The sequence below is a fragment of the Pelodiscus sinensis genome, chromosome 3, assembly GCF_049634645.1.
Source record: "Pelodiscus sinensis isolate JC-2024 chromosome 3, ASM4963464v1, whole genome shotgun sequence".
NCBI classification, from domain to species: Eukaryota; Metazoa; Chordata; order Testudines; family Trionychidae; genus Pelodiscus; species Pelodiscus sinensis.
Window position 1 is genome coordinate 12,427,057 of NC_134713.1, and position 27,604 is coordinate 12,454,660.

The following is a 27,604-nucleotide window of genomic DNA, read 5'->3' on the forward strand; positions in this document are numbered from 1 at the left end:
GGTACGTCCCTGGAGGAACACCTCCCCATCCCCCCATGTTCCCAGAAGAGCTAGTTTTGTTTTCTGGGGATGCACATAATATGTCAGCAAAGCAGCCACAAAGGGCACATCTACACTCAGCATTATTTCAAAATAATGAAATAATGGGCTTCTTATTCCAACATCTGAAACCCCCATTTCACAAGGAGTAAGGGAAGGCAAAGAAAAAGTGTTCTTCCTTCGCCTTCCTGCTATGTAGACAGCGCTGAGCTAAGCTACTTCGACTTGTAGCTGAAGCTGTGTAGCTTAATTCAACTTTAGCCTGCAATGTAGTTATAGCCAAGGTGATTTCATAGCACAACGGGGCACCCCAAGTGTGATAACACACATTGCACAGGCCTCTCACCCTGTTGGATTCATAGTCCCATGCCTGTGCCATGGAATAGCTTCAAGGCTGTTGCACAAATGCAACGCATGACCCTGGGGGAGAACAGCATTATATGCCGGTTTTTATAAGCAGTGTAACTGTGTGGTGTGTCAAGATCTGCCTCGAATAAAATGGGAAATAGCTGAGCTGTAGCGTCTTTAAAAAAAAAAAAGTCTGGATAGTAAGCTTGCAGCTTTAACAAGGGAGGAGCCAGTTTCCATGGTTAATAAGTAACAACAGACTGGGAGGCCAATGTATGTTGTGAGCTGGGAGATCTTCAGTGACCTTTGGGAAAGACACTGTGGATTGTCTGTGGTTTTCTTTATTTACTGAATTGCACTTTGTAATAGATTTCCTTGAACCAAGAAACTAAATACCTAGCAAATGTCTCCATCAAACTATAATCAGTGACTGGTTTAGATTCAATTAACTGAGGGTGCTAATTTTCTTTCTCTATCTTTCTTGTTCCATAAAATCTTGATGCTGATAGTTAATGTCTTAGTTTTCTATGTGGGCACTGGCAAATCCATTCCCATTGTGTCTTGGGTGGAGTGGAAGCTTTCTGAGCCACAGGTACTGAAAATGGCCACCTAGAGCATGTGCAGGGAGTTATTATTTTGTCGTTGAACCAGGGCATTTATCAGAACTGCACGACATGACAGAGCTGCATGAAGCTGTGGCTTTGGGCGATTATGATTTGGCGAATGAGCTTCTGAAAAGGGGGCTTTGTGATGTGAATTGCAAAGATACAGATTGGAATGACAGGACACCCCTACACTGGGCTGCTGCTAAAGGTAAGAATAGCTCATGTACATATTGACATTAAAGTCAGAGAAAATAGTGCTGCTGCTTCTTATGTTACACTCTGCAGCATAGGTGCTGGAAGTAGGGATGCTGGTGGCTGTCACACCCCCTGGCTTGCATGGTTTCCAGCATACACACTGTTTATAGTTTGCTTCAATGACTCAGCACCCCCACTCAGCAAACTGTTCCAGCACCACTATTAAAGGGTTATGCAGAGTGTTGATACTTAACACTGAGCAGTTCTGATCCTGTGCTCCTGGACCACACAGGAAAACTATTGAACTAACAGGGAATTTTGTCCGTGAAAAAACTTGTGGGATTGGACTCCAAATGATCATTTTTTGTTCGTATAAAGTTTGATTATTTGAAAGAGATAATGTATAATAATATGTAATATATAATAGAACATAAAGACACAAGTAACAACAGGCTCGGATAATATGCATATAATGGCCCAGTTTCTACCTCCACTTTGATTTAACTTTGGAGTAGCTGCACTGATTTGAGTCGATTTATTCCTGGTTTACACCTGTGTGAAGGGGGAATCAATGTGTAGACTCAATTGACATTTATGAAAAACAGACTGAGCACGGTAACTACACAGTGGATTAAACTCCCCTCTTTCATTTTCAGTATTGGATTTTTCAAATCAGCAATGCAGGACCACATCCTATGCAGCTGTGACCAAAATACAGCTGACATTTTGAGGTTTAGCATCAGAACTGTTTATTAAAGTGACCCCTAGAAGGAAGTGGGGTGGGAGTGTGCAGATATAACCAAAGGCTTAATTTTAAGAGGTTCTGTATAGGGGTCACAGTGAGCTTAATTTAGCCTACCATATCTTTACAATGACAATGCATGAGAAGGCAAGAATCCATCTTGACCCTCAGATTTGAATTTCCAGGGCAAGTAGTGTGGGAAAAACAAACATCTTTTTCTTGCAAAGGAATTGAAGTCACCAAACTGGATTACACCCAAAATCCATCCAATCCAGTATTTTGTCCCTGACTGTGATCAATACCAGACACTTTAGAGAAAGGTAAAAAAACTCCACAGCAGGCCGATGCGGTATAATCTGCTCGCCTACTTAGAAATTGGCTTAAATCACAAATACATGAGGTCTGTATGGGTATGTCTACACATCAAAGTTAATTTGAAATAGCAGTCGTTATTTCGAATTAACTTTAATAGCGTCTACACAGGCAAACCGCTATTTCAAAATAAATTCGAAATAGCGGAGTGCTTATTTCAAATTTGGTAAAACTCATTCTACGAGGAATAACGCCAAATTCGAAATAGTTAAATCGAAACAAGCGCTGTGTAGATGCTTATTTCAGAAATAGGGGGCCTCCAGCCCTTTCCCAGGGTGCCCTGGTGGCCACTCTGGGCCAAACCAGGAAAACTCTTCTGCTCCCCCGCATCCAGTCCTGGAGCCCTTAAAGGAATAGTCTGTTTGGCCACAGGGCCTGTGCCAGGTCCAGGTCTGCCAGCCCAGAGCCAAAAGGTGCTGCCCCTGACCTAGTTGCCAGCATGAGTGAGCCAGCCAGTGCCAGCCAGCCCTCCACCGCTCCCCAGGAGCAGGCTAGCAGGTCCCAGGAGCCTGTCAGGGGCTGGAAAAGGCGGGCGCCTTCCTGGTCCACTGCGGAGATCATGGACCTCATTGAGGTTTGGGGGGAATCCTCCAACGTCCATGATCTCTGCACTAGATGCAGGAACGCGGTTGTCTACAGACGGATGGCTGGCAGCCTGGCCACCAAAGGCCACATGCACACCCAGGAGCAGGTGTGCATGAAGATGAAAGAGCTGAGCCAGGCCGATGCCAGGGCCACAGGGAGCAGCTCACAACCAGGGGCAGACCCAGACCCCTTCTCCTACTTTGAGGCCCTGGACTGCATCTTTGGGAACCGGACGGTCCGTGCCCCCCAAGTGGTCATTGACCCTGGGGCAGAGGGCCCTGAGCAGGGCACGGAGCAGGAGGAGGCCAGGAGTTGCAGGAGCCTGGAGGGAGTGTGGCAGTCACCCTGGACCCTCAAGGCATACCAGCAGGACTATCACCACTGTCTTCCGAGCCAGGGAGGCCTTGACATGTGAGTGCCATCACTGTCCCCTTATGTGGGGTGGGGGGAGGGGGGAGAGGGAGCCCGGGGACCATGCGTGTGGGCCTTGCTGAGCATGGATCATGCAGCAACCTGTGCATGTGCCATGCCAGCAGGGGCAAGTGGCCTTGGCTGGCTGCCACACAGGGACCCTGGCACACATGTATGTATACCCACACACATGTATGTATGAAGGTACATGACATGCTCTGTACCCTGGGTAGGGACACTGCACAATGCCCTCTCTCCACAGGCCCCCTCTATGCAGAGGCAGGGCACATCTGCTCCCTGCCCCACACACCCACACCCACACTATATACAGCACAGGGGCATGGGGACAGTCCCGGGCCAGCTCACACTCCTGGGGATAGCAGGACATGATGGTGCGGAGACCTGCTGTCCTCACCTTGCAAAGGGGGGCTGGGCTTCACCCACTGTGTCCCCAGGGAGAACTGACCACCTGTCTGGTTTCTCCACAGCTACACCAGCTATGGGTGCAGGGTGCACCACCCTGCCTGGGACACCCTCCCACACCTGGGCCAGAAGGCGCACCCAGAACCAGGAGGGATACCAGTAGCAGCACCTGGGGTTACTGCAAAGGCAGGTCCACAGCCAGGAGCACTGGGTTCAGGAAGACCTCTAGCTGTGGTGGGAGAGCTTGCAGGAGCTGTGTGACTAGGGCCGTGCCATCCACGACCACCTGCAGATCATGGCGCAGAGATTGCTGCCTGCTGCCGCTCCAGCCCCTGCTGCCTCTCCAGCTATTGCTTCTCCTCCCACTTCTGCTCCCCTTCCCGCTTCTTCCTCCCCCCCCCCACCTCCCCTCCATACCCGCTCCCTCCCCGCCGGGGACGCTGAGGTCCCCGCACCTGCAGTACTGGGAGACAGGTGGGCCGGCAAGACCCCCAACCCTGAGCTTCTCTTCCCCCTTCTTCCCTTTGCCTCCCCCTTCCTGCTCCCAGGTTTCACCCTCTCCTCTCCCACCCTCATCCCTCCCCCACCCCAGTTATGGTCAATAAAGAGAGGGGTTTTTGGGGAACACGTGTGTTTTTATTTGACATCAGGAAGGGGGGTTAGGGAGGGGAAAGTGGAAGGACATGAGGGTGGAATAAGGCACAAGGCCCCAGTGGGGCACGCCAGGGAGACTTCACTCCTCCTCCATCTGGAAGGTCTCCCACAGGGCCTCCTGGATACCAACAGCCCCCCGATGGGCCTCCCAGCTGGCAGCCATGTGGGGCTGCGCGTACAGGCCAGCCAAGTGGTCGGTCTCTGCCATCCAGCCTGGCAGGAAAGCCTCCCCCTTCCGCTCACACAAATTGTGCAGCACGCCGCCATCACGTGCGGAATATTGCTATCGGAGAGGTCGAGATGGTGAGGAGGTATCAAAATTGGGCCTTCCGCCTGCTGAAGGCCCCCTCCACCACAATGGGGGCCCTGCTGAGCCTGGCATTAAAGGTCTGCCAGGAGGGGTTGAGGTGTCCCATGTAGGGCTTCATGAGCCAAGGTTGTAGCAGATAGGTCGCATCCTCCACCAGGCACACAGGCATGTCCACGTCCCCAACCCTGATGTGGCAGTCAGGGAAGAAGGTCCCGGCATGTAGCCTCTGGCACACATTGGAGTTGCGGTAAACCCATGCGTCATGTGCTTTGCTGGACCAGCCCATGTTGATGTCCAGGAAGCAGCCCCAGTGGTCAGACACGGCCTGCAGGATGACCGAGAAGTACCCCTTCCAGTTAATGTACAGAGAGGCCTGGTGGTCCGGGATGGGGATGTGTGTCCCATCGATTGCTCCCCCCCGCAGTTTGGGAAGCCCAGGGTGCCGAACCCCTCTATGACCGCGTCCACATCAGTGAGGCGAATGACTCCATGGAGCAGCACTCTGTTGATGGCCTTGACCACCTGCAGAGGAACACACAAAACCACCGAGAGTCACTGGGGTGCCAGGGTGGCTCAGAGTGCTCCTTCCCCGCCACTGCCCTGTGCCCCCCAATCCCCCAGGAGTATCCCCCCCTGCAATCCTGGCCACCACGGGCAGTCTGTAGTGCGGCTGGGACAGACCAAATCCTCCTGTGGAGGGGACTTGGACCCCCTTGCCTCCTTTCCCCTAGGGCAGTCCATCTCCTCCTCACACACACACCCCACCACCGTGGCCGGAGCCTGCCATACCTGCATGGATCTCCCCACTCTGAACTGGTTCCCCACGGATCGGTAGCTATCCGGCATGGAGACCTTCCATAGGGCGATGGCCACCCACTTGTGGAAGGGAATGACAGGCCTCATGCGTGTGTCCTGTCACTGCAGAGCAGGGGAGAGCCACTCGCAGAGCTCGAGGAAGGTGTCCATCTTCATCCTGAAGTTCTGGGTCCATTGTTGGTCTCCCCTGTGCTCCAGGATGATGTGGTCCCACCAGTCGCTGCTGGTGTCCAGACACTAGATGCAGCGGGGCATGCTGGCATCTGACTGTTGCTCCTCCACGGCCCCCAACGGGGTCTGGAAGAGGACCTGGTGGTTGGGATGCCGCAGAAACTGCCAGACAGTCTCCAGCACTTGCTGCCAGGCTTACAGCAAGACATCCAAAATGAGCACCAGAGTGCCCAGAGGCAGCTCTGTCTCCATGGTGCTGAGCGCTGTGGAGTCCTGAATCAGGGCAACCAAAGCAATCAGGGTATGTCTACACTACAAAGTTAATGCGAAATAACAGGAGTTATTTCGAATTAACTTTAGTAGCATCTATACAGGCAAACCACTATTTCGAAATAAATTCGAAATAGTAGAGCCCTTATTTCGAATTTGGTAAACCTCATTCTATGAGGAGTAACACCAAATTTGAAATAGCTATTTCGAATTAAGTGCTGTGTAGACACTTAATTTGAAATAGGGGGCCTCATGCCCTTCCTAGGGAGCCCTGGTGGCCACTCTGGGCACAACCACGAAAACTTTCTCTCCTCCCCCCAAGCCCTGGAGCCATTAAAGGGGTAGACCCTGGCCACAGTGCCTGTGCCAGCTCCAAGCCTGCCAGTCCAGAGCCAGCAGTGGCCACTGAGGCCCCCTGACCCAGAGGCCCCAAAACATGAGCCAGCAAGCCACTGGCAGCCAGCCCTCCACCGCTCCCCAGGAGCAGTCTGCCAGCTCCCAGGAGCCTGACAGGGGCTGGAGAAGGCAGGCGCCTTCCTGGTCCAGGGTGGAGATCATGGACCTTATTCAGGTTTGGGGGGGATGCCCCCAACGGCCATGATCTCTGCACTAGACAGAGGAATGCGGCCGTCTATGGCAGGATAGCTACCAACCTGGCCACCAAAGGCAACATGCGAACCCAGGAACAGGTTAACATGACAATCAAGTTGGTCTGGCAAGACCCACAACTCTGAACCCTGAGCTTCCCCTCCTCCTTCTTCCCCTTGCGTCCCCCTTCCAGCTCCCTCCTCCCAGGTTACCCCCTCACCTCTTCCACCCTCTCTCTTCCCCTCTCCCACCTCCTTTTCCCAGTCTCCCCAGAGGTTCATTCCCCTCCCCCCCAGTTTTGTTCAATAAACCCAGTTTCTATTTTTGAACATACGTGTCCTTTATTTGACATCAGGAAGGGGGGCTAGGGAGGGGTAAGTGGAAGGACGTGAGGGAGGAATGGGGCACGAGCCCCTGGTGGGGAGGACTGGAGAGGCTCTGAGAGCTCCTCGGGGTGGATGCTCTCCCTCAGGGCCTCTTGGATCCTGACAGCCCCCCAATGGACCCCTGGATGGCAGCCTGCAGCAAGTGCAGCCGGGCTGATGGCAATGTCCCCACAAGACACACCAGTGTGCCCTGGGGCAGCTCTGGCTCCATCTGGCTGAGTGCTGTGATGTGCCAAGTGTGGGCACTCAGGGCACTCCAAGACAGGACTGCTTTGCTGTCCCTCATCGAGGTAGACAAGCAAGCGGGGAACCCTGAGAACTGTCTGTCCGGGGTGGGTGTAGGGTCCCTTTAAGCATGGAGCTCAGCTAGCCTCAGGCAGCAGCCCCACACACTAGGTCCTAACCTGATGCCCTGCCAGCACTGGCTCCGGCCAGCCTTAACTTCAGTTCAGGGTCCACTCAGTGTGGACTTGCTATTTCGAAATAGCAAAACTCTATTTCAAAATGCATTTTATGTGTAGACGCGTTATTTTGAAATAACTTATTTCAAATTAACTATTTCAAAATAAGATATTTCAAAATAATGCTATAGTGTAGACATACCCTATGGCATTGAGACACACAAACACCAACCATCTCAATGCCATTTGAATCACTTTGCCTCCCTTTGGGTAGAGCTGCATTTGAGAGCATTAACATCTGTAAGATGTTGCTTGATGATGCTATAGAAGGACAAAGACATTCTTGCCTTATTCCAGTGACTTCTTTTTCATTTTATTCATTATTAATTCACTTTTCGTTGCCACTGGACTTTCCCCTGAGATGTTGTTCCCAGATGAGATGAAACAAAGTACTGCACATTCGATACATAATTACTATCTTACAGGAGCTACAGGCCTGATCTAAAATCCTTTGAAATCCAGGAAAAAGGCTTCCCTTGACTTCAGTAGCTTTTGGATCAGTCCTTATAAAACTGAGGAAGCTTGGGGAAGTGCCAAGAGAAATTTATACAAAGGAGTTAGGATTAAATTTACATTAATTGGCGTGCACTAAAAATAAACTGCACAAAAGCAGTTGTGAACTAGGTTTGCTCGAAGCACTCTCAATCCCACTTTATATGTTATGCCTTTGTAAGATCTGTAATCAGTTTTATCTCTGTTGTTATCTTCGTAAGTACCCACCTAAGAGCTTTATACATAATGTGCTGAGAGAGAGCCAGCTGGCACTGGCTTCAGTGTGTAAGCAATGTCTACTCAGTGTGGTATTCAGCTCACTGCAGAATTGGAAGCCAGGTTAGAAGATGGGATGATGTGAAATGTTGCGATTGATGGTAGCTGGGGAGGACAAGTGATGAAAAGTTAAACATAAAAGTTTATATATATCACACTGTGGTAGGTTAATGATAGATTTGGTATATAAAAGATAGGGTTAAGTTATTGATATTGGGCCGGTTCTCAGCTAATGTAAACTGGCATAGCTCCGTAGTCCCATTCAGTCCAATAGAAGAGCTGATCCACTGTGTGTTGTATAGTGTCACAAGAGTAAACAAAATGCTAACCCCCAGGAACCAGCTCATAAAATCTAGCCATCACACAGCCAGCATCAATATAAAATGCTCCTCAATATTTTTCATTGGCCTGGATGAACAATTTCTCACTCTCTGCACACCAGGGCTGTGCTTTGTATTCATGTCCAAACTCAGCCAGATTTTCTGCCTGTCCCTCAGCGTTTCCAGGAAAGAAATCATGTGTAAGCATGGATAGAATACAAAGCTGAGAACAAGCTGGAAGAACGTGTTTTTTGCTCAGAAAAATCTATGTCTTTCCAGCACCCGGCAGAGCTTCCCTCTGTCCCTCCCTAAACTAAAACAAGCTGTGGGTCAAATTCTGAAATCTTTATTTTATTCTCAGCCTTCAGTCTGGCAAAACTCCCTTTGGAAACAAGGGTATGTCTACACTAGCCCCCTAGTTCGAACTAGGGAGGCTAATGTAGGCATTCGAAGTTGCAAATGAAGCCTGGGATTTAAATATCCCAGGCTTCATTTGCATGTTGCCGGGCGTCGCCATTTTTAAATCCCCCTTAGTCCAAACTCCGTACCCGCAGCTACATGCGGCACGGAGTAGGTAGTTCGAATTAGGATCTCTAATTCGAACTACTGTTACTCCGCATGAAATGAGGTGTACCGGTAGTTCGAATTAGAGATCCTAATTCGAACTACCTACTCTGTGCCACATGTAGCCGTGGGCATGGAGTTCGGACTAAGGGGGATTTAAAAATGGCGGCGCCCGGGAAGATGCAAATGAAGACCGGGATATTTAAATCTCGGGCTTCATTTGCAACTTCGAATGCCTACATTAGCCTCCCTAGTTCGAACTAGGGGGCTAGTGTAGACATACCCCAATGGAGTAACAAGTAAGGACCTAAGTATCTATTACCATTAGAGATCTTAAGGTTTAACAGGTTAACCAGTCAACCGGTAGGCATTTCTTTACTGGCATGCTTACTGAGGTAACCGGTTAACTGGCTTCACCATGCCTAGCTGCAGGCAGGGAGCACTCCAGCCAAGCCAGGCCCACCATGCTGCAGGTGGGGGGCTGCTCCAGTGCCCACCCAGTTACGGTGCGGCAAGAGGTTAACCGGTTAAAGGTTAACAATTTACACAGGATTTTACATCCCTAAGCGGTATGCTAGATCCATATTTAGTAGGCTTTGCAGACTTCTCTCCCCCATAATCTCTCTCCAAAGTCTTTTGCCTTCCTCATTTCCTCTCATGTCCTGTCTCCTCTCTTGTCTGTCTTTGTGAGCCATCTCTCTGCACTGCTTTCTGGTCAGCCATAGGGCATGCTAGGGATTGAGTGAAACTCTGCCGTTTCTTTCTTCCCATGCTCATAGCTGCAGAGGATAGAGTTGAGAGATATTGTTTCCTCCATGATTGACTGGGGTTACCTGCGATGGACGAAGATTCAGTGAAATATAAAGAGTTAATAATGACAGAATGTTGGTCTGTGGTTAAATCATCTGCAGCTGAGCAGGCACCTAACTGAGAAGCAAACTATCATGGCACATTGCTGGGATATAAGGGCTATTGTGGGTGAATTCTGAACTCAGAATGTTACTTATCTGTGCTGCAGTGTTTGTTATACTGGGCTGAGCAAAAGCATGTGTGTATTTCCCGGGAAAGCCATAGAACATGGGCATCCTTTAAGAAGGTAAGTCTCAAAGGGCACATTTACACAGCAGGGGAAAAGTGTGACAGCAAGTCTCAGAGCTGAGATCAAATGATTCAGGCTTGTGGGGCTCATGCTGTGGGGTTAAACAGAGCAGTGTGGTTAGTTGGGCTCCAAGATCCTCCCTCCTCACTGGGTTCCAGAGCCTCAGCTCTAGTCCAACTCTGAATGTCTCCACTGCTACTTTTATCCTCATCACCGCACCAGTCCTGCAAGCCCAAGTCAGCTGACGGGGGCCAGCCACAGCTGTGCCATGGGTCATTTATCCTGTGTCTATATCCCCGAGACACTTCGCTGAGGGTCTTTTTTGCTATGTACATGTACCCTGATTGGCTTATCTATCTCCAAGCTCATGAGGTCTGGACCGAGTGACTAGGAATTTGGTTATTTCTAAAAAGGTACTAACAATACAGAGTTTAATTATGCTCATGCATGTCCTTCATGAGTTTTTAAAATTATCCATGTCCTAAAAAGAAAACCACAGATTTGCAAGCTCTGGCAACACAGCTACGATCAGCCCACAGTCATAAGCCATGGCTGTCTTGGTCCCCCCTAAAGCTTGTACACGTGGCACGGCATTCTTTGGGGATGATGGCCAGGTGCTGGAATTTGAATTCCTATAGCCCAGATGCTCAGGCACAAGCTCTTTTTAGCTGGAGAGAGTATGTAATATACCAGCTGGTGTGACTGTGAGCTTCAGTACTGTCGTCTGGATGGAAGGGCAGATCTAATCAGCTGTCTATGGCTATTTTCTGTCTACAGAGGGCGTAAGACCTAACCTTAGTGCGGCTAACAGAGGCCTTGTTTATACTGAGAGATAAGGTTGAATTTATGAAGGTAAATTTTTTAGCACACAACTTTGTAAAGTCGAAGGTGCATATCTCCGCTGCGCATAAGAATTCCACACAGTTTGAAGTAGCACGTCCCCAGTAGGGTGGCTACCATCAACTCTGAGAACGATGCACTGTGGATAGCTATGCACAGTTTTTAAATCAGCTCCCACCACAGACTGGCTCCCGCCTGCCGCCTCTGATCCAGAGACAGCAGTGGCAGGAGGCTCCCGGGGAGTGGGGCTGGGAGCACACTTGACAGCTGGCCCTGCACCCCAGGGACCATCAAATAATTGTGTAACTGATAACATGTTATGTGGTTACACGATTATTCAATTAAACAATATCTAACATCCCTAATGTAGACCTGGCCAGAGCATCAGCACAAGCGGTAGAGGCTTGTGCTTCTTGGAACCAGTGTTCTTAAGTAAGTGCTGTTGAGCTGGGACATCTCTGCAGTGCTTATTGTCTATGGACACAGATTCATGGCACTGCCATTTAGTTTACAGAACAGGAATGTTTCACCTTTGAACCATTTTTCCTCCCTGTGTTTTGTGCATTTTTGCAAGGGCAATCGGAGATGGTAAAGCTACTTGTGCACCATGGCGCTCGCCTCTGCTTGAGAAATGACGTGGGTTGGACCCCCGCTCATTTTGCTGCGGAATCAGGGAGACTCGGCGTGCTAAGGACGCTTCATTTTTTGCACGCGGCCATCGATGCGGCCGATCTCTTTGGGGACACGCCGAAAAGGATCGCAGAAATCTACGGACACAAAGACTGTGTGAAGTTCTTAGAAATGTGAGTGTGGAGAGGGTTGTGCAAACAGCTGCCGTAAAGGGAGGGGGAAGCCAGTGAAGGTGAAATGTGCTTCAATACACAAAGCTGTTCTGCCCATAGGACAGTTCGAGGTGGCCCTGCACTTTGGGTGGCCCCATGGTGGCTGCCTCCACCATCCTATGGACAGGGGCCAAGTTGGTTCAGGGGGATTACTTGGGGTACTTGGCATGGGCCCGCAGAGGGGTTGTCCCGCATTTGCAGTGGTGGGAGCTAGAGTAACCCAGCAGCCTGCTCTGCTCTACCTCGCCCCACGACAGGAGCATAAAGCAGAGTACCTCAGCCCCAGGCTGCTCCGGTTCCCACCATCAGGATGAAGCGGAGCACAATGGGCTGAGAGAGGGCGGTGGGCTGCTGAGTTTCTCCGGCTCCTGCCCCCGAGGTGAGTGTGTGGGGGAGGGGAAAATCCCTGCTGTCACCTTGTCACCCCAGTAATCCCCAGACTTGTGTTGTTCAGGGGAGGGGACTTCAGGCAAAGGGGGTGGGGTTTGGGGAAGGAGTACAGCAGGGCAGAGGTGGAACAGAGGTGGGGAGGGTCCTGCAACGGGGGATTGCCCTGGGTCCTAGGTATGACCTTGCCTGTACAGGGGGTCAGTACAATGGCCTATGCACGATTTACCTTTCAACTGGAACCCTGCGCTAGCCCTGGGGTTTACGTGGTATATAAATGTGCTTAGCCCTTCTGCTGGGCTCCTGCCCAGGGGTGAGCAAATGGAAAAACCTTCATTGATTTCAGTGAGTCCATTGAGCCAGTTATCGGAAGCTTCTGCTGCCATTGGACAGGACTTCATCGTTTTCTATCACTTCAAGGTGTTCTGGTAATGGATGCAGGTTTACAAAAGAGATAAGCTCCCAGGGGCTGGCTGTAAGGCACATAAATAGGTGGCTGGAATTTTAAATGCTCACTAACTAAGCACAGAAACTATGTGGCCAGGTTTTCGAGAACAACAGGAGCCTCTGGGTACTGAACCCTTGTGAAAATCTGGCTGCTTCCCAGAGGTGTGTATCATATAATCATAAACTCCTAGGGCTGGAAGAGACCTCAGGAGGTCATCGAGTCCTGCCCTCTGCCCAAAGCAGGACCAGCCCCAACTAAATCAACCCAGCCAGAGCTGTGTCAAGCTGAAACTTAAAAACTGCTAGGGATGGAGAGTCCACCCCCTCCCTAGGTAACCCATTCCAGTGCTTCACCACCCTCTTAGTGAAATAGCTTTTCCTAATATCCAACCTAGACCTTCCCCACTGTAACTTGAGACCATTGCTCTTTGTTGTGTCATCCGTCACTACTGAGAACAGCCTCTCTCCATCCTCTTTGGAACCTCCCTTCAGGAAGTTGAAGGCTGCTATCAAATCCCCTCTCATTCTTCTCTTCTGTAGACTAAATAAGCCAAAATCTCCAACCTCTCCTCGTATATCATATGTTCCAGCATCCCTAATCATTTTGATTGCCCTCTGCTGGACCCTCTCCAATGCATCCATATCCTTTCTATACTGGGGGGCCCAGAACTGGATGCAATACTCCAGATGTGGCCTCACCAGTGCTGAATAAAGGGGAATAATCACTTCTCTAGATCTGCTGGAAATGTTCCTCCTAATGCAACCTAATATTCCATTAGCCTTCTTGGCTACAAGGGCATCCTGTTGACTCATCTCCAGCTTCTCACCCACTGTAATCCCCAGGTTCTTTTCTGCCAAATCATTGCTTAGCCAGTCGGTCCCCAGCCTGTAACAATGCTTGAGATTCTTCCATCCCAAGTGCAGGACTCTGCACTTGTCCTTGTTGAACCTCATCCTATTTCTTTTGGCATACGGGGGAGCTGCGCTGTTCAGAAACCTATGGGTATGTTTCCAGTTCAATAAAACAATGTTATAGCCTCCCAGACTGAGCCTGTGTCAGATGACTCAGGCCATCTGTGGCTGTTTTATTCCACTATAGACATTCCAGGCTCGCCTGCAGGGGGGACAAATGGGGGAGCTGTTCCAGGGCGCATCGATTGAAAAGGTCCTGGGACTTCTGGCTACTACAGAAGTGGCAGCCAGAGCCCTGGGCCCTTTAAATTATCGCCGGAGTGCCAGGCGGTACACTCTAGAAGCTCTGAGGGCTGGCGGGGGATGGAGTGGTCTGCAGCATGATGCACACCAGGTAGCATTGAGAGCTGGCTGCCCCAGCCCCGTCCCTTTTGCCCAAAACCCCACCCCTTGTGAGACTATGGAGCCTCCCCCCTCTATCTTACCCAGGGGTCCGGTAAGTCTGTCGGCCCCCTTGCATACCCATAGTTTCCACATCAAGGCTGATGAGCAACAGCTGTGTCCTGGTTATATGATAGAAGAAAGAGAATACAGACTAACCAGCTTTCTTCAATTTGTGCTGTGTCTGCTACGTGTTTTCTCAGGATTGAATAGTGGGACCATGAGCTTTTCATGTTTATTTCCCAAAACAAAATATACTACTCTAGGCAATACAGCTGACACGAACCTGTTCCAGCTGTCTGTGTCTAACCCCAATAAATCCCAGCTGTTGCTTTGGAAGATAGAAGAGAGATTATCTAGTAGCCTGAGCTGGCCAGAAAGTGACAATTCAATTCTGCAAAGAGTTTTGAGATTTTGTTGTGTCTTGCCACATTTCAGATGAAAAAAGATTTTGTGCAAAATGCTCCAACCAGCTCTATTGTCTCAGAAATGCCTCAAGCATGTGTAAGGCTTCTCACTAGCAAGTGTTTGAATTCGGAATGGTTAACCATGCCTCTTTTTCTTCACAAACATTCATGCTGGGATTGCGTTGGGATTATGTTCCTCTAGATATTTATGGGGCGGGTTGGTCGTTCGTCAGATGGCTACCCAGATTCACATGCAAAAGGCGGTTTTCATGCATAAAGAGGACCGTATGTTTGTGGAAGCTCTCTTCCACACAAAGGTGGACTACAACCTATCGGGAACTGTATCCCTGATGATGTCACAGCACAGCTGGTTGCTGAGCTTTGTGACTTTGTTCTCCCCCTAATCATTTCAGATTTGGGGATAATTTATAGCTTCAAGTCAGCAGCACCGCCATGGGTACTCAGATGGCCACCTGTATGCTGACATTTTTATGACTGACTTAGAACAACGCTTCATCAGTGCCCATCCCTAAGTGCCTCTCCTCTACTTGCATTACACTGATGACATCCTCATCATCTGGACCCACGAGAAGGAGACCCTTGAAGAATTCCACCAGGATTTCAATAATTTCCATCCCACAATCAATCTCAGGCTGGACCACTCCACACAAGAAATCCACTTCCTGCACACTACAGTACAAATAAGTGCTGATCATGTAAACACTACCCTATACTGGACACACGGTAACCACTTTTCTTACCTACATGTTTCCAGTTTTCATCCAGAACACATCAAATGTCACTGTCTACAGCCAAGCCCTAAGATACAACCACAGACAGAGACAAACACCTACAGAATTCTTAAACCTATAATATCCTCCTGGGTAAATGGAGAAACAAATTGACAGAGCCAGACGGGTACCACAAAGACACACCCAACGACGAAAGCAACAAAATGCCACTAGCCGTTACCTACAGCCCCCTGGTAAAACCGCTCCAACACATCATCAAGGATTTACAACCTATCCTAGATGATAAACCCTTGTTCTCACAGACCTTGGGAGGCAGGCCAGTCCTCGCTTATAGACAGCCCCCTAACCTGAAGCACGCCACCAACCATGCACCCCACGACAGAAACACTAACCCAGGAACCAGTCCCTGCAACAAACCCCTTTGCCAACTTTGTTCACACATCTATCCTAGGCTACGTCTAGACTATAAGACTTTTTCAAAAGAGAGTGTCTAGACTACAAGCAGACTTTTCAAAAAAGCGAGCTGCTTTTTCAAAAGAGAGTCTAGACACTCTCTTTTGAAAAAACACAGTTTGCATTCAATTGTGCCTTTTTTTGAAAGAGTACTTTCGAAAAAAGGTGTTATTCCTCGTAAAATGAGGTTTACCGCGATCAAAAAAACTGCCGCGTTCTTTCAATTTACTTTTGAAAGAATGCGGCTGCAGTCTAGATGCAGGTGAAGTGTTTTCGAAAAAAGGCTACTTTTTTCGAAAAAACCCTGTAGTCTATACACACCCTAGTGACAACATCATAGGATGTAACCACATTACCCATACCACCAAAGGCTTACTCACCTGCACATCTACTAATGTAATATACGCCATCACGTGTCAGCAATGCCCCTCTGCCCTGTACATCGCACAAACTCGACTGTCTCTACGCAACAGAATAAATAGACACAAATCAGACATCAAGCATGGTATCATATAGAACCAGTGGGAGAACATTTTAACCTCCTTAGACACACAGTTACAGACTTGGAAGTTACCATTCTCACCAAAACAGCTTCAGAAACAGGCTGTAATATGATATTGCTGAGCTGGAATTCATATGTAAATTTGTCATCATCAGAATGGGTCTGAATAGTAACTGGGGGTATGTCTACACTATCCCACTAGTTCGAACTAGCGGGGTAATGTATGCATACCGAATGTGCAAATGAAGCCCGGGATTTGAATTTCCCGGGCTTTATTTGCATAAGCGAGGAGCCACCATTTTTAAATCCCCGCTGGTTTGAACCCCGTGCAGCGCGGCTACACGGGGCTCGAACTAGGTAGTTCGGAATAGGAACCCTAGTCCGAACTACCTAGTTCGAGCCCCGTGTAGCCGCGCTGCACGGGGTTCGAACCAGCGGGGATTTAAAAATGGCGGCTCCCCGCTTATGCAAATAAAGCCCAGGAAATTCAAATCCCGGGCTTCATTTGCACGTTCTGTATGCATACATTACCCCGCTAGTTCGAACTAGCGGGGTAGTGTAGACATACCCTGGGAATGGCTCTCTCCTAAGTAATTTTCCACTTTAGGTAATCTCACCTTCTTAGCCACATCCTTGCTGTTTTTGCTGAAACAAACTAACACAGCTACCCCGAGACCTGTCTTCACCATTTGTTAATTATATTCTTTTAAAAGGCTCAGTCATCCATTGAGGAAACTGAAAGAACCCAGTTTGACTTACTTATGTGACCAATTTCATGGCATGAACACTGAACAGGTAAAGCAGAACAGTCTTGTCCAAGCTAACTGGTTAATACTTAGAAATAATGCTTACACTGGAAGAAATCAGGATTAGTTCACAGATAATTTGCAAAACAATTATTTATTCAGAATTAAAATAGTTTTACTGCTTCTGATTGCAGGCAAAAAAATATTATATTCAAGAAACATGTCCATAACCACCATTGTACTAACTATACATAATTATGAGATTAGAGCACATAGCCTTAATTTTTTCATGCTTAACATTCAAATAAAAATTTACCCTTTTAAATTTAGCCAGATTTGACAAGTCAGTATACCGTTATACAACAGTTAACATTTTCACTGTTTCTCACCTTTGGAATACAAACTTTTTAAGCTGTTACAACCTTTTATTTAGAATTACGCCTGTGATTTCCACATACAACTGGCCATGTGCATGTTTGGTCTGTCGAACATTTGCTTGTGGAATGGTGGTAGCACACAAGCAAATGTAATGGAAGCTGTTCCAAAACAGGAGGCCAGATACTCAGTTGATGAAAATTGGTGTTGACTTCAGTGGAGTTATGCTGATTTACCCTAGCTGTCGGAATTGGCCATGAGTCTCACAGGGATCTGAACAAAAATTATTTTTTGGCTTTACTAGTTTGGCTAGATCTCAAAGATACAATACAACTTCATTTAGAATAGTTGATTTCACCGAAACGGAATCCCAGAATGACATGAAGAGCCAGTGATACAACTACAAAAGGGAGACTAGTGCTTGGTCCTGCCATGAGGGTAGGGGACTGGACTTGATGATCTCTCACGATCCCTTCCAGTTTTATGATTCTGTGATTCTGTGATCTGTATCTGACTGGCTCAGATCACTGGTCTGTTCCAGTGTTTCAGGCGCCTTGTGAAATTAGCTATCAAATGTTCTGGCTCTGAGTTTCATGTACACTAATTTAGGGCCCTTCCACCTCAGAGTGGTGTAAAGGGGCCTTAATGTAAATGAAAACCAGGAACTCCATATTTAATTCAGTTTACCAGGGTGAAATTTTTAACAAATGACACCAAGCACATAAACATGAGTTATGAAGGAAAGTAACACCCAGGCACCTTCAGACACATAAAAGTGTGTTACCACGGTAAAACCAAATTCTGAAACATTTTTTAAATTAAATCCCTTTGGGTAGATCACATGCTGGTGATTAAGAAAGGACAACGGAGCTGACAAGTGATGAGATGTCCACTGTCTTAAGCTAGGAGGGGGTGACAACAGAAATTTCAGCATCAGCTCCAGTTTTGGGAGGCAGACAGGCAGCTGAACAGACCCCAGGCAGGTTTCATGCAGGTTCTGAGAACCAACTACTACATTTCACTGGTGTGAGAGAAATCCCCAGGCCTAGATGTTTGATCAAATACATATATTTAAAAAGAGAAACTGACTTTCCAATTCATATCCCTCAGTTTCCTCTGCTCCCTCTCTTGCTCTCCGAACCGCAGCATTCTCTCCGCACACGAGCCCTCGGCCTGGTCACTACTGTCCTTTCCAAGATCCCTGCTCTCCAGCCATCTCAAGCAGTTTCCAATTTCACTGCCTCACAGTGCCACTCCCATAGAGGCTGACCAGAGAATATGGGCCCACCCTCTACTCCAAGTTGTGGCTTAGGGACCCTAAGCTCCCGGGGGGAGAGTTCAGCAGCCTGGCAGCCACTATCTGTTGCCCTAGGGATAGAGCTGGCTCCTGCATTAGGAAGGCAGGATAAGGGATGCCCTGAAGGTAGGGAGAGGGGGTGGGTTCTGTACTGGCCATGGGGATTTGCCTGGGGAGCAGAGGGTGGTGGAATCAAGTCCCACCCTCCCAGGCAGCTCAAGTCCCACCCACTCTGGGAGTGACCACATAGCCAACATAGGATAAGGGACCCTCAGAAAGTAGGGAGGTGAGGTGGGTTCTGGAGTGGATAGGGCATGTGCAGGGTGAGGCTTGAGTCCCGCCCACCCTGTGAGCAGCTAGACAGCCACCACAGGGATGGAGCTGGCTACTCAGGCAGCAGCTGGGCAGCCAACACAGTCTGCCCCAGGGATCAAGCTGCCTCCCATATCAGGAAGGCAAGATAAGGGATGCCCTGAATGTGGGGTGGGGTGGGTTCTTGACTGGACTAGGGGATAGGACATTTCCCTGGACCTTGCTGCCTTTCCCTGTTCTGCTTCCATACCTCTGGGCCTTCCCCACACCTTTGGGTTTGCCTGTTTCCCTCCTCCCAGGGAGTAACTTTAGGCAACCCAAACCTCCCCCCATTCCCCAGGCAGTAACTGCAACCTTCTCTCTCTGCTTCCAGATTTCTGTCTTTTGTAGCAGCACCACTTGTGCCCTTTACAGAGGAACTTCTCTCCAATTAGCTGCCTCCTGCCTAAAGCTCCCTGTTTACAACCTAATGATCGGACTGGGCTCTCCTGACCTAACCAGCTCTTGCAGGGCCAGTGTGGGATCCACACCCATTACAGAAGGACATTATGATTTTTATTTCTTGAATGTGGATCTTTGTGCTCGGGTGCTTGAAACTGGCTTCCCTGTTTTGCATCTGCCGGGCATAACTTCGAAGAGAGAAGAAGAGAAGGGGAGAAAGGATGAATGTAGTGAAAGCCACAGCAAATCCAGTGCCACTGAAAAGAAAAACGAATTTGTCACCAAGATCAAGTCTTCCTGGGTATGTCTACACTACCCTCCTAGTTCGAACTAGGAGGGTAATGTAGGCATACCGCACTTGCAAATGAAGCCCGGGATTTGAATTTCCCGGGCTTCATTTGCATAAGCGGGGAGCCGCCATTTTTAAAACCCCGCTGGTTCGAACCCCGTGCAGCGCGGCTACACGGGACTCGAACGAGGTGTACCGGTAGTTCGGAATAGGAAGCCTAGTCCGAACTACCTAGTTCGAGCCCCGTATAGCCGCGCTGCATGGGGTTCGAACCAGCGGGGTTTTAAAAATGGCGGCTCCCCGCTTATGCAAATGAAGCCCGGGAAATTCAAATCCCGGGCTTCATTTGCAAGTGCGGTATACCTACATTACCCCGCAAGTTCGAACTAGCGGGGTAGTGTAGACATACCCCCATGGTATTATTTTCACAGAGCCCGGGAACAGAATAATTGCAGTGCGTTTTGTAGATATCACAGAGGAAAAGGATGCTGTTGCCTAAGGATAAAAATACAGGTAGGAGGTGCCATCATGCTGTTGGCTTGGAGGTTGACAGGTTTAGGTGGATAAAGAAAGGCGGCTGAAATTTGCAGTTCTCATGCACTAAAAGACATGTAAATAAGCAGCGAATGGTGAGGTTGCTGGAAGAGCATAGAAACCAGCTGATAGCTGTGAGTGCTATGCATTGGTGCTAGGATAGAAGCTAGCAGAGACTGCCATATCAAAAACCTTTAACACTGCTGTGCACAAGAAGCAAAAGCTGGACATCCTCAGGATGGTCAAGTTCTTATCATTTGAGTTCAGGCCTCTCCTTTTTGACAGTGCATTTACCCCAAAGCCAACAACTGCTTCACCTCATGAGAATGGCAGGAAACCAACAGTGGAGGTGGAAAAATTTCAACTTAGGCAACATTTGCTTCCCATTGTATAAGATGTGCACAAGTTCTGTCCCAGAGGTCCAAGGTCTTCATACAGTGCTCTGTTAGAATCAGGGCAGCAGATGCACTGTGCTACTCTGTATATCCCACATGCAAAAAAGGACTATGTAGCACTTTAAAGACTAACAAGATGGTTTATTAGGTAATGAGCTTTCGTGGGCCAGACCCACTTCCTCAGATCAAATAGTGGAAGAAAATTGACACAACCATGTATTCCAAAGGATACAATCAAAAAATGAACACATATGACAAGGACAAATCAAATTTCAGAACAGAAGGGGGATGAGAGAGGTTGGTCAATGTCTGTGAGCTAATGATATTAGAGGTGATAATTGGGGAAGCTATCTTTGTAATGGATACGATAATTAATGTCTTTGTTTAGACCGAGGCGTAAAGCGTCGAATTTAAGCATGAATGACATTTCAGAGGATTCTCATTCAAGTCTGGTGTTAAAAGGTCTTTGAAGCAGGATGCAGGTAATCAAGTCGTTGAGACAATGCCCTTTCTGGTTGAAATGGCAAGAAATTGTTTTTTCTTTGTGATCCTGTCTGATATCTGTTTTGTGGGCATTGATCCTTTGGCGAAGTGTCTGAGATGTTTGTCCAATGTACGTAGCAGACGGACACTTTCGGCACATGATAGCATAAATTATATTTATGGATGAGCAGGAATCTCATAATTTCTGTTCTGGATCTTATAACTCAATTGGTTAGGTCCAATAATGGTATCAGCAGAGTGAATATGTGGACAAAACTGGCAACGGGGTTTGTTGCAAGGGAAGGTTCCAGGGTTGGTATTAGTGTGGTATGTCCTGTGGTTGTTGGTAAGACTCATCTTGAGGTTAGGTGGTTGTCTATAGGAGACTATGGGTCTGTCTCGCAGAGCCTCTCGGAGTTTAGTATCATGTTTGTGTCAGTGGCCTGGCGTTTGCTCTGGAACGATGAAAATCCAATTTACATCAGTTTTGATCTGAAGCAGAAGTTCTCTGTTGTAGGTTCCTTTACTCCCACTTTGCACAGGTGCCAATAGCTAACCAAGGTGCAAGGAAGTACAGAACCTGGTGCTTTCGTGTTCTTCATTTTCAGAGTGTTTAATGTTGAAGCCACATTTCTTGTTCAAGGAGAGAAATCTAACTCCATGGTCAAGTTGTCTTCTGTCAGCCCTGATGGGCCCTGACCCAGAGTGGTATCCAGAATCCACAATCTCTCTTGAAATCCAACGGAGTTGCAATCATCAGTACATTTTAGGAGCTGGACCTTAGTATGCTCAGTCTTTTGTTCTGAATCTAGGCTTTCTCCATGGAAAATCATAAATCCTTTTTTTTTAAAGATGGAGCAATGGTTTAACTATCAAGTCTCAGCTCTTAGGAACTGAAGGGGTAGTCCCTGAAGGGTCAAGGAAGCTCTTCTCCAGCCTCAGTTATTGCGATTGCCAGAAATATTATATTGGATGGAATAGCCATACCCCATTTGGAACATTACAGATGCTGGTTCTCATTCTAGAGTCTGTACAGAAGTTTTGTCCCAGAAAGAACATTCTCCCTGCCATGTTTGTATTGGTGTCTGGCAGAAATATGCACTACTCCAAAATAAAACAAGTGGATATGTTTCTTTTCCTAATGAATCACCTGAGGATTAATGAGGAATGTACACGGTCAGAGTATCTGCATAGGGGAGCCAGTGCTGGAACTCCAGTCCCCACCCCTCTCCTCGCTGCCGCCCTATCACGGGACTGGAACACACAAAGTCTACTAGCCTATGTCCGCCTAGGCTCTGGTGTGCAAGGGGAATGTGGGGAGTGTCTTTCTCCTTCTCAGTCGGGGGCTGCGTCAGTGAGGTGGTTTGGGTTTTTTTGGGGCTTCTCATTTATGTGCAACCCCCAACTAATTTTTCTGTGCATCAGTGGCCCTCTACCCAAAAAAGCTTCCCTGCCCCCAGGTTACACATGTACAAACAGGGTGGGCAGGCAGGTTCCAGTCCTCAGGGAGAGCCAGCTAGCTCCCTGCAAGCACCAACTCCCGCCTGCCTTCCCACACTGCCTCTGATAAAGAGGCAGCAGCAAGGGAGGGAAGGCAGCTCCATGACAGCGGATCTGAGCAGGAAGCCAGCTTGAAAGCCACTTCCTGTGTGTACTGGCTCCAGCCTGCTCCCTTCACTCCCTGTGCTGCTGCCTCTCTATCAGAGGCAGCAGGGAGAGGAGCGGTGGGAAACCGGCTCCCCGCAGCACCAGCTCCTGCCTGCTCCTCCCCGGCCCTGCACTGCTGCCTCTGTGGGAGGCAGGAAGGGGAGGCGGTTCCAGGGAAGCTGGCATGCACAGGGAGCCAGCTGAAAAGCCAGCTCCCCACAGGCACCGGCACCGGCACCGGCACCCACCTCCCCTGCACTTGTTGCCTCTGATACAGAGACAGCAAGGTGAGGAAGAATTGTATGTAGTCCATATGATTAACCAATAAGCCCAGGCTTATTGATTAATTGTGTGATCGACTACAAGCTAACATCCCTAAATGCCACAGGCTCTACTAGCACACTACAGTAACTTTTCTTTAAGTTTCTAGTCTAAAATTCGAACTTCTACCACACAGTCTTATATAGCATCTTTCATGCAAACTGTACCCCACAATGCTATACTGAGCTGCCTTAGTGAACAAAGCCGAACAGTAAGTTTCTTCAAAGAAGTGGGCCTGAATTGCCAAGGTCAGATCTGGATTTTGATGCAATATTAAGTGAGGGCTATTGTGGTCCAGGCTTGGTTCCACTTTAGAGACACCACCCCTTGCAAGGAAGAGATTGGGGCGGAAACTTCCCCAGGTTTCTGTGCTGTTCTGACCTGGTGTTTTGGTTCTGAATTATCTCTCGTGCTAAATAATAAGCAGACAGTGTAGAAAGGAATAGACTTAGGCTGGTTATATATAACTGAACTTTTTTTATGACCGATATGCAGTGTTTTAGACTGTTTTATTGAATGGAGACATCCATAGTACTCCTACAAGCGTGGTGTAACCGTGCAGGGTGCTGTGGTTAAGGCAAGACTTTTTCTTTCTTCTGCAGAGCTGAGGTGGAGTGCAGGGACTATCGCGTGATGGCAGGATTGAAAGGAATTCAACTGGACCAGACAGATGAAGACTGGGAACTCAAGAAAGAAGAGTTTGAGAAAAAGACACCCCATGCACAAGCAAAATATACACTCTCTACTCAAAAGAAAACCAGAGGAAAGACTGTGAAACAATAGAGTCTTCACATTCCAACGAGCTAGTCAAAGACACTAAGGCTATGTCTGAATTGCACGCTTATTTTGAAATAAGCTATTCTGGAAGAAATACTCCGAAATAGCTTATTTCAAAATAGCACGTCTACACTACAGGGAAGCCTCAAAATTAGTCCGAGGCAGGCTTCCCTCATGTAGAAATGCTACCTTGATTTAGAGCCCCAGGAGGCACTGGGGAGTAATTACTTTGAATGGCCCGTAGGAGGAGCTATTTCGAAATTGCAGCAGTGGAGCGTCCACACTACTGCCATTCTGAAATAGCTATTTCAGAATAGATGTTATTCCTCAGTGCCTATAGGCATGGAATGAGGTTTACAGACATTGTAATAAGCCGTACTTTATTTTGAATGTATTTCGAAGTAACGGAATTGCTGTGTAGACGCTCGCACTGTTATTTCGGAATAATGTCCGTTATTCTGAAATAACACTGCTGTGAAGACACACCCTAACAGACCCCAAATGCATCTAGAGTATGAAATATAAACTATGTGCTTGTCTACGAGATGCTTTAGTCCATATTCCAGGGTTAAATTACAGTCTGCACTAGCATGCAGCATGCTAATTGGCTTGTGTGTACCCTGCTGGTGTGCCCTGAAAGTTCCCTAACATGCATTACTGTAGCCCTGTTTCAAATACACCTATGTTATATGTCAGTAGGGTCCACGTAGGTCAGTTAGTGCATGTCTAAAACCGACATCCCTCTGGTGTGAATGAATGTGTAAAGAAGCCTTACGAGAACCAGTGTTTTGTCCGTGTGTGGGCTGGTACATATGGCTATTAATGGCAAGCGGCTGGAAGTAGTGGATCCATCTATCTGTTGTGACAAAGTCAGTCCTGACAGATAACAGAGAATGGTGGAAGGCAGACATATCAGCCCTAGAATGGTGAAGGGCCTGTTCCCTATGAGCTGAAAAAAGAGTTATGTCTGGTTTACAAGAGACACCTGAGGCCAGTGAAGGGCTGCAAGTGACCTTACAAATACCTCTTCTGGTGAGCGCGAGGAGGGGAGAGATGAGACAGTGGGGACAGCAGGGCAGTGGCACCATAAGAAGGTGGGAGGCTGAGTTAACAGCTGCTTGGGGGAAGTTGTCTTCAGTCAGCCTTGACAAGGCCTGATCCAGAGTTAGGCCTGGCCAAAGAGTTTGTGGGGCCCAAGGTGGCATGTTGTGGTTAGCTGCACTGTGTGGCCGGGCAGTTCCCAGCCAGGGCAGCAAGTGAGTAGCTGGGTGGGCAGGCACCGGGCAGTGTGGGCCCTGACGGCACAGGACCCAAGGCAACTGCCTTGCTCGCCTTGCCGTAAGGCCAGGCCTGTCCAGAGTGGTATCCACAATCTCACTTGAAATCCAATGGAGTTGTAATCATCAGCAGATCTTGGGAGCTGGCCCTTAATATTCTCAATTTTTTGTTCTGTATCTAGGCTTGGTCCATGGAAAATCATCAGTCCTTTTCTTAAAGATGGAGCAATGGCTTAGCCATCTAGTCTGAACTCTCAGGAACTGAATCATAGAATCACAGAATACTAGAACTGGAAGGGACCTTGAGAGATGATCAAGTCCAGTCCCCTGCCCTCACGGCAGAGCCAAGTACCATATAGATCATCCCTGAGAGATGACTGTCTCATCTGCTCTTAAATATCTCCAGTGATAGAGATTCCACATCCTCCCTAGGCAATTTATTCCAGTGTTTAACCGCCCTGACAGGAAATTTTTTCTAATTTCCAACCTAAACATCCTTGCAGAAAGTTAAGGGATAGTTCCAACCGGGTAGAGATAGACCTTCAGCAGCCTCCGTTATTGTGATTGCCAGGAATATTATATACACTGGGGAGGTGTACTGGCTGTGCCGAGGCCAGGTAACATAAGTTAACTAATGCCTGCATAACCCAGCTCTTCTCCTAACTTAGATGGTCCCCTGTGTGGGGTGAGAGCCCGACCCACCTAGCTCAGCCCTCCTGTCACTAGCCGAGGTTGTTGTGGCGTGTGGCCCTGCCTGCTGGTTCCCGTCCCTGGCTTGCACTCAGCAGAGCTGTTGTCCTTGGCAGGGCGCCATTCATGGCTGAGCCTCACAGGGCCCAGCCCAGGGTCAGTGACGCGGCTCTTTGAGCCTCTTCTCCTTTATCACATCACCCAGAACCACATGCACCTGTACATCAGCGGGAACCAGGTGATGTGGAATGTGCAGCCCAACGGGGTCTATGCGCTGCCTCCATTCTCAACCAGCCTCGCCAACGTCCCCTTCTACTATGACGCGCTGAGTCGTTGGCAGCGATGGTGGGAGAGGCTCTTAGAACTGGGCACTGGGGGGCTTAGGCCTGGCTAAGAAATGTCACGGGGGGGGGAGGGGGCTCAGGCCTGGTTAGGCATCAGAGCTGGCACTGGATTCCCTTGTTGCCCAGGCTTGGCAGGAAGCTCCAGTCTCAGTAGCAGCCCAGCAGCTGAGGAGACTACAGAGGGATCATGGATTCTGGGTTTCTCAATGAGTTACAGCAGGTGGGTTTTGCTCAGAAGATCCAAGAACAGGAATAGTCGGCGGTGGGGGAGCTGCGGGCCAGGATTGAGGCATCAGAGGTGGCGTACCAGTGGGTCACACACCCAGCTCTGCTGCTGCTGCTCCAGGATCGTGACCCTGCAGCGCCCCCTGCTGGTCCTGCCCAGCTATTCCCGCTGCTAGTTTGGGAGGAACCAGTTGGGGATTCACTCAAGTTACCCCCAACCCTAGAACACAGCTGGAATTCAGAAGGGGAGGTCATGGGCTCCATGGTACCCGTCACATTTTACAGTGTCCAGCTCTGCGTGCCCCTGCAGTCCCCCAGCCCTGGGCTGTCCCCCAACTCTGCCTGTGCCCCCCTTCCTTATCCACAGCCCCCTGCTAGCCCCTGCCAACTCTGAAGTGCCCCTCAGTCCTAACCCCTCCCCCAATATCCCAATCCGATGTGCCCTTTTCACTGACTTGCTTCCCTTCCTTACAATTCCTTTCTTGCTGCTTCCATTTAGTTCCCTTCCCGCCGTGCAGCCGCTGGCCAGCCCTGCGTGTTGTGGGGCTGCTCAGTTAAGGTATGTCTACACATCAAAGTTATTTTGGGCTACCAGAGGTATCCTGAAATAGCTACCCTGCGTCTTCACAAGCCACCTGTTATTTTGAAATATTTTTCGAAATAGCAGGCACGGTATTTCAACATCCCGGTAACCCTCCTTCCATGAGGGTTAAGGGATGTCTCGAAATAGCACTTTATTTGGAAATTTGGTGCTGTGTAGACAGCACCACATTTTGAAATAGCTTATTTCGAAATAAACTCAAAATAAGCGATGTAATGTGCATAGCGCAAATTGCATCGCTTATTTCAAGGGTAGAGTGCAGTGTAAACATAACCTGATCTCCCAGCTCACCAAAGCTGCATCAGACAAGCAGCTGAGGTTAGAACTTGTACAGCAATGCCACATCCCCCTCTAGTGGCTGCTCCAGGTAATGGTATTATGCCTTTAGCTGAAGGGGCAAAGATGGGCAGAAGACAGTTGGATCAAACCCGCCTTGTGTCACGTTCTCATCCTTGGCACGTAGGCTCCTGGTTTGTTTCAGGATCCCGCTTAAACTTTCCATCCTTGTTTCTGAACATGGCCTTCAAAGGGCGGCAAAAAGTGTTGTGGGGCCTTTGAGTGCTGTGTCTATGTTAGGGTTTCATCATGGGGCCCATCACCCTAGTATCTGGGCACCTTCCTCCTAAAATCTCTAGCACCAGTGACACCCCTGCTGCATGTCACTGAGACTCTGGCACACGCCCTTTCAGGGACAGATATCTGCGGGGTTTGGGGGGGCTAGATTTGTTGGCAGATTTTAT

General features: G+C 48.6%; 1 protein-coding gene across 1 annotated transcript; it reads left to right on the forward strand.

Annotated features, from left to right (window-relative positions):
- The first annotated feature begins 670 nt into the window (after positions 1-670).
- Positions 671-25,966, forward strand: ANKRD66 (ankyrin repeat domain 66). The gene is made up of 3 exons (XM_006120681.4): positions 671-1,200; positions 11,542-11,770; positions 23,553-25,966. Exons 1-3 carry the CDS (start codon positions 1,062-1,064, stop codon positions 23,731-23,733), a joined length of 549 nt encoding a protein of 182 aa, XP_006120743.2. The 5' UTR covers positions 671-1,061; the 3' UTR covers positions 23,734-25,966.
- The last annotated feature ends 1,638 nt before the right edge of the window (positions 25,967-27,604 follow it).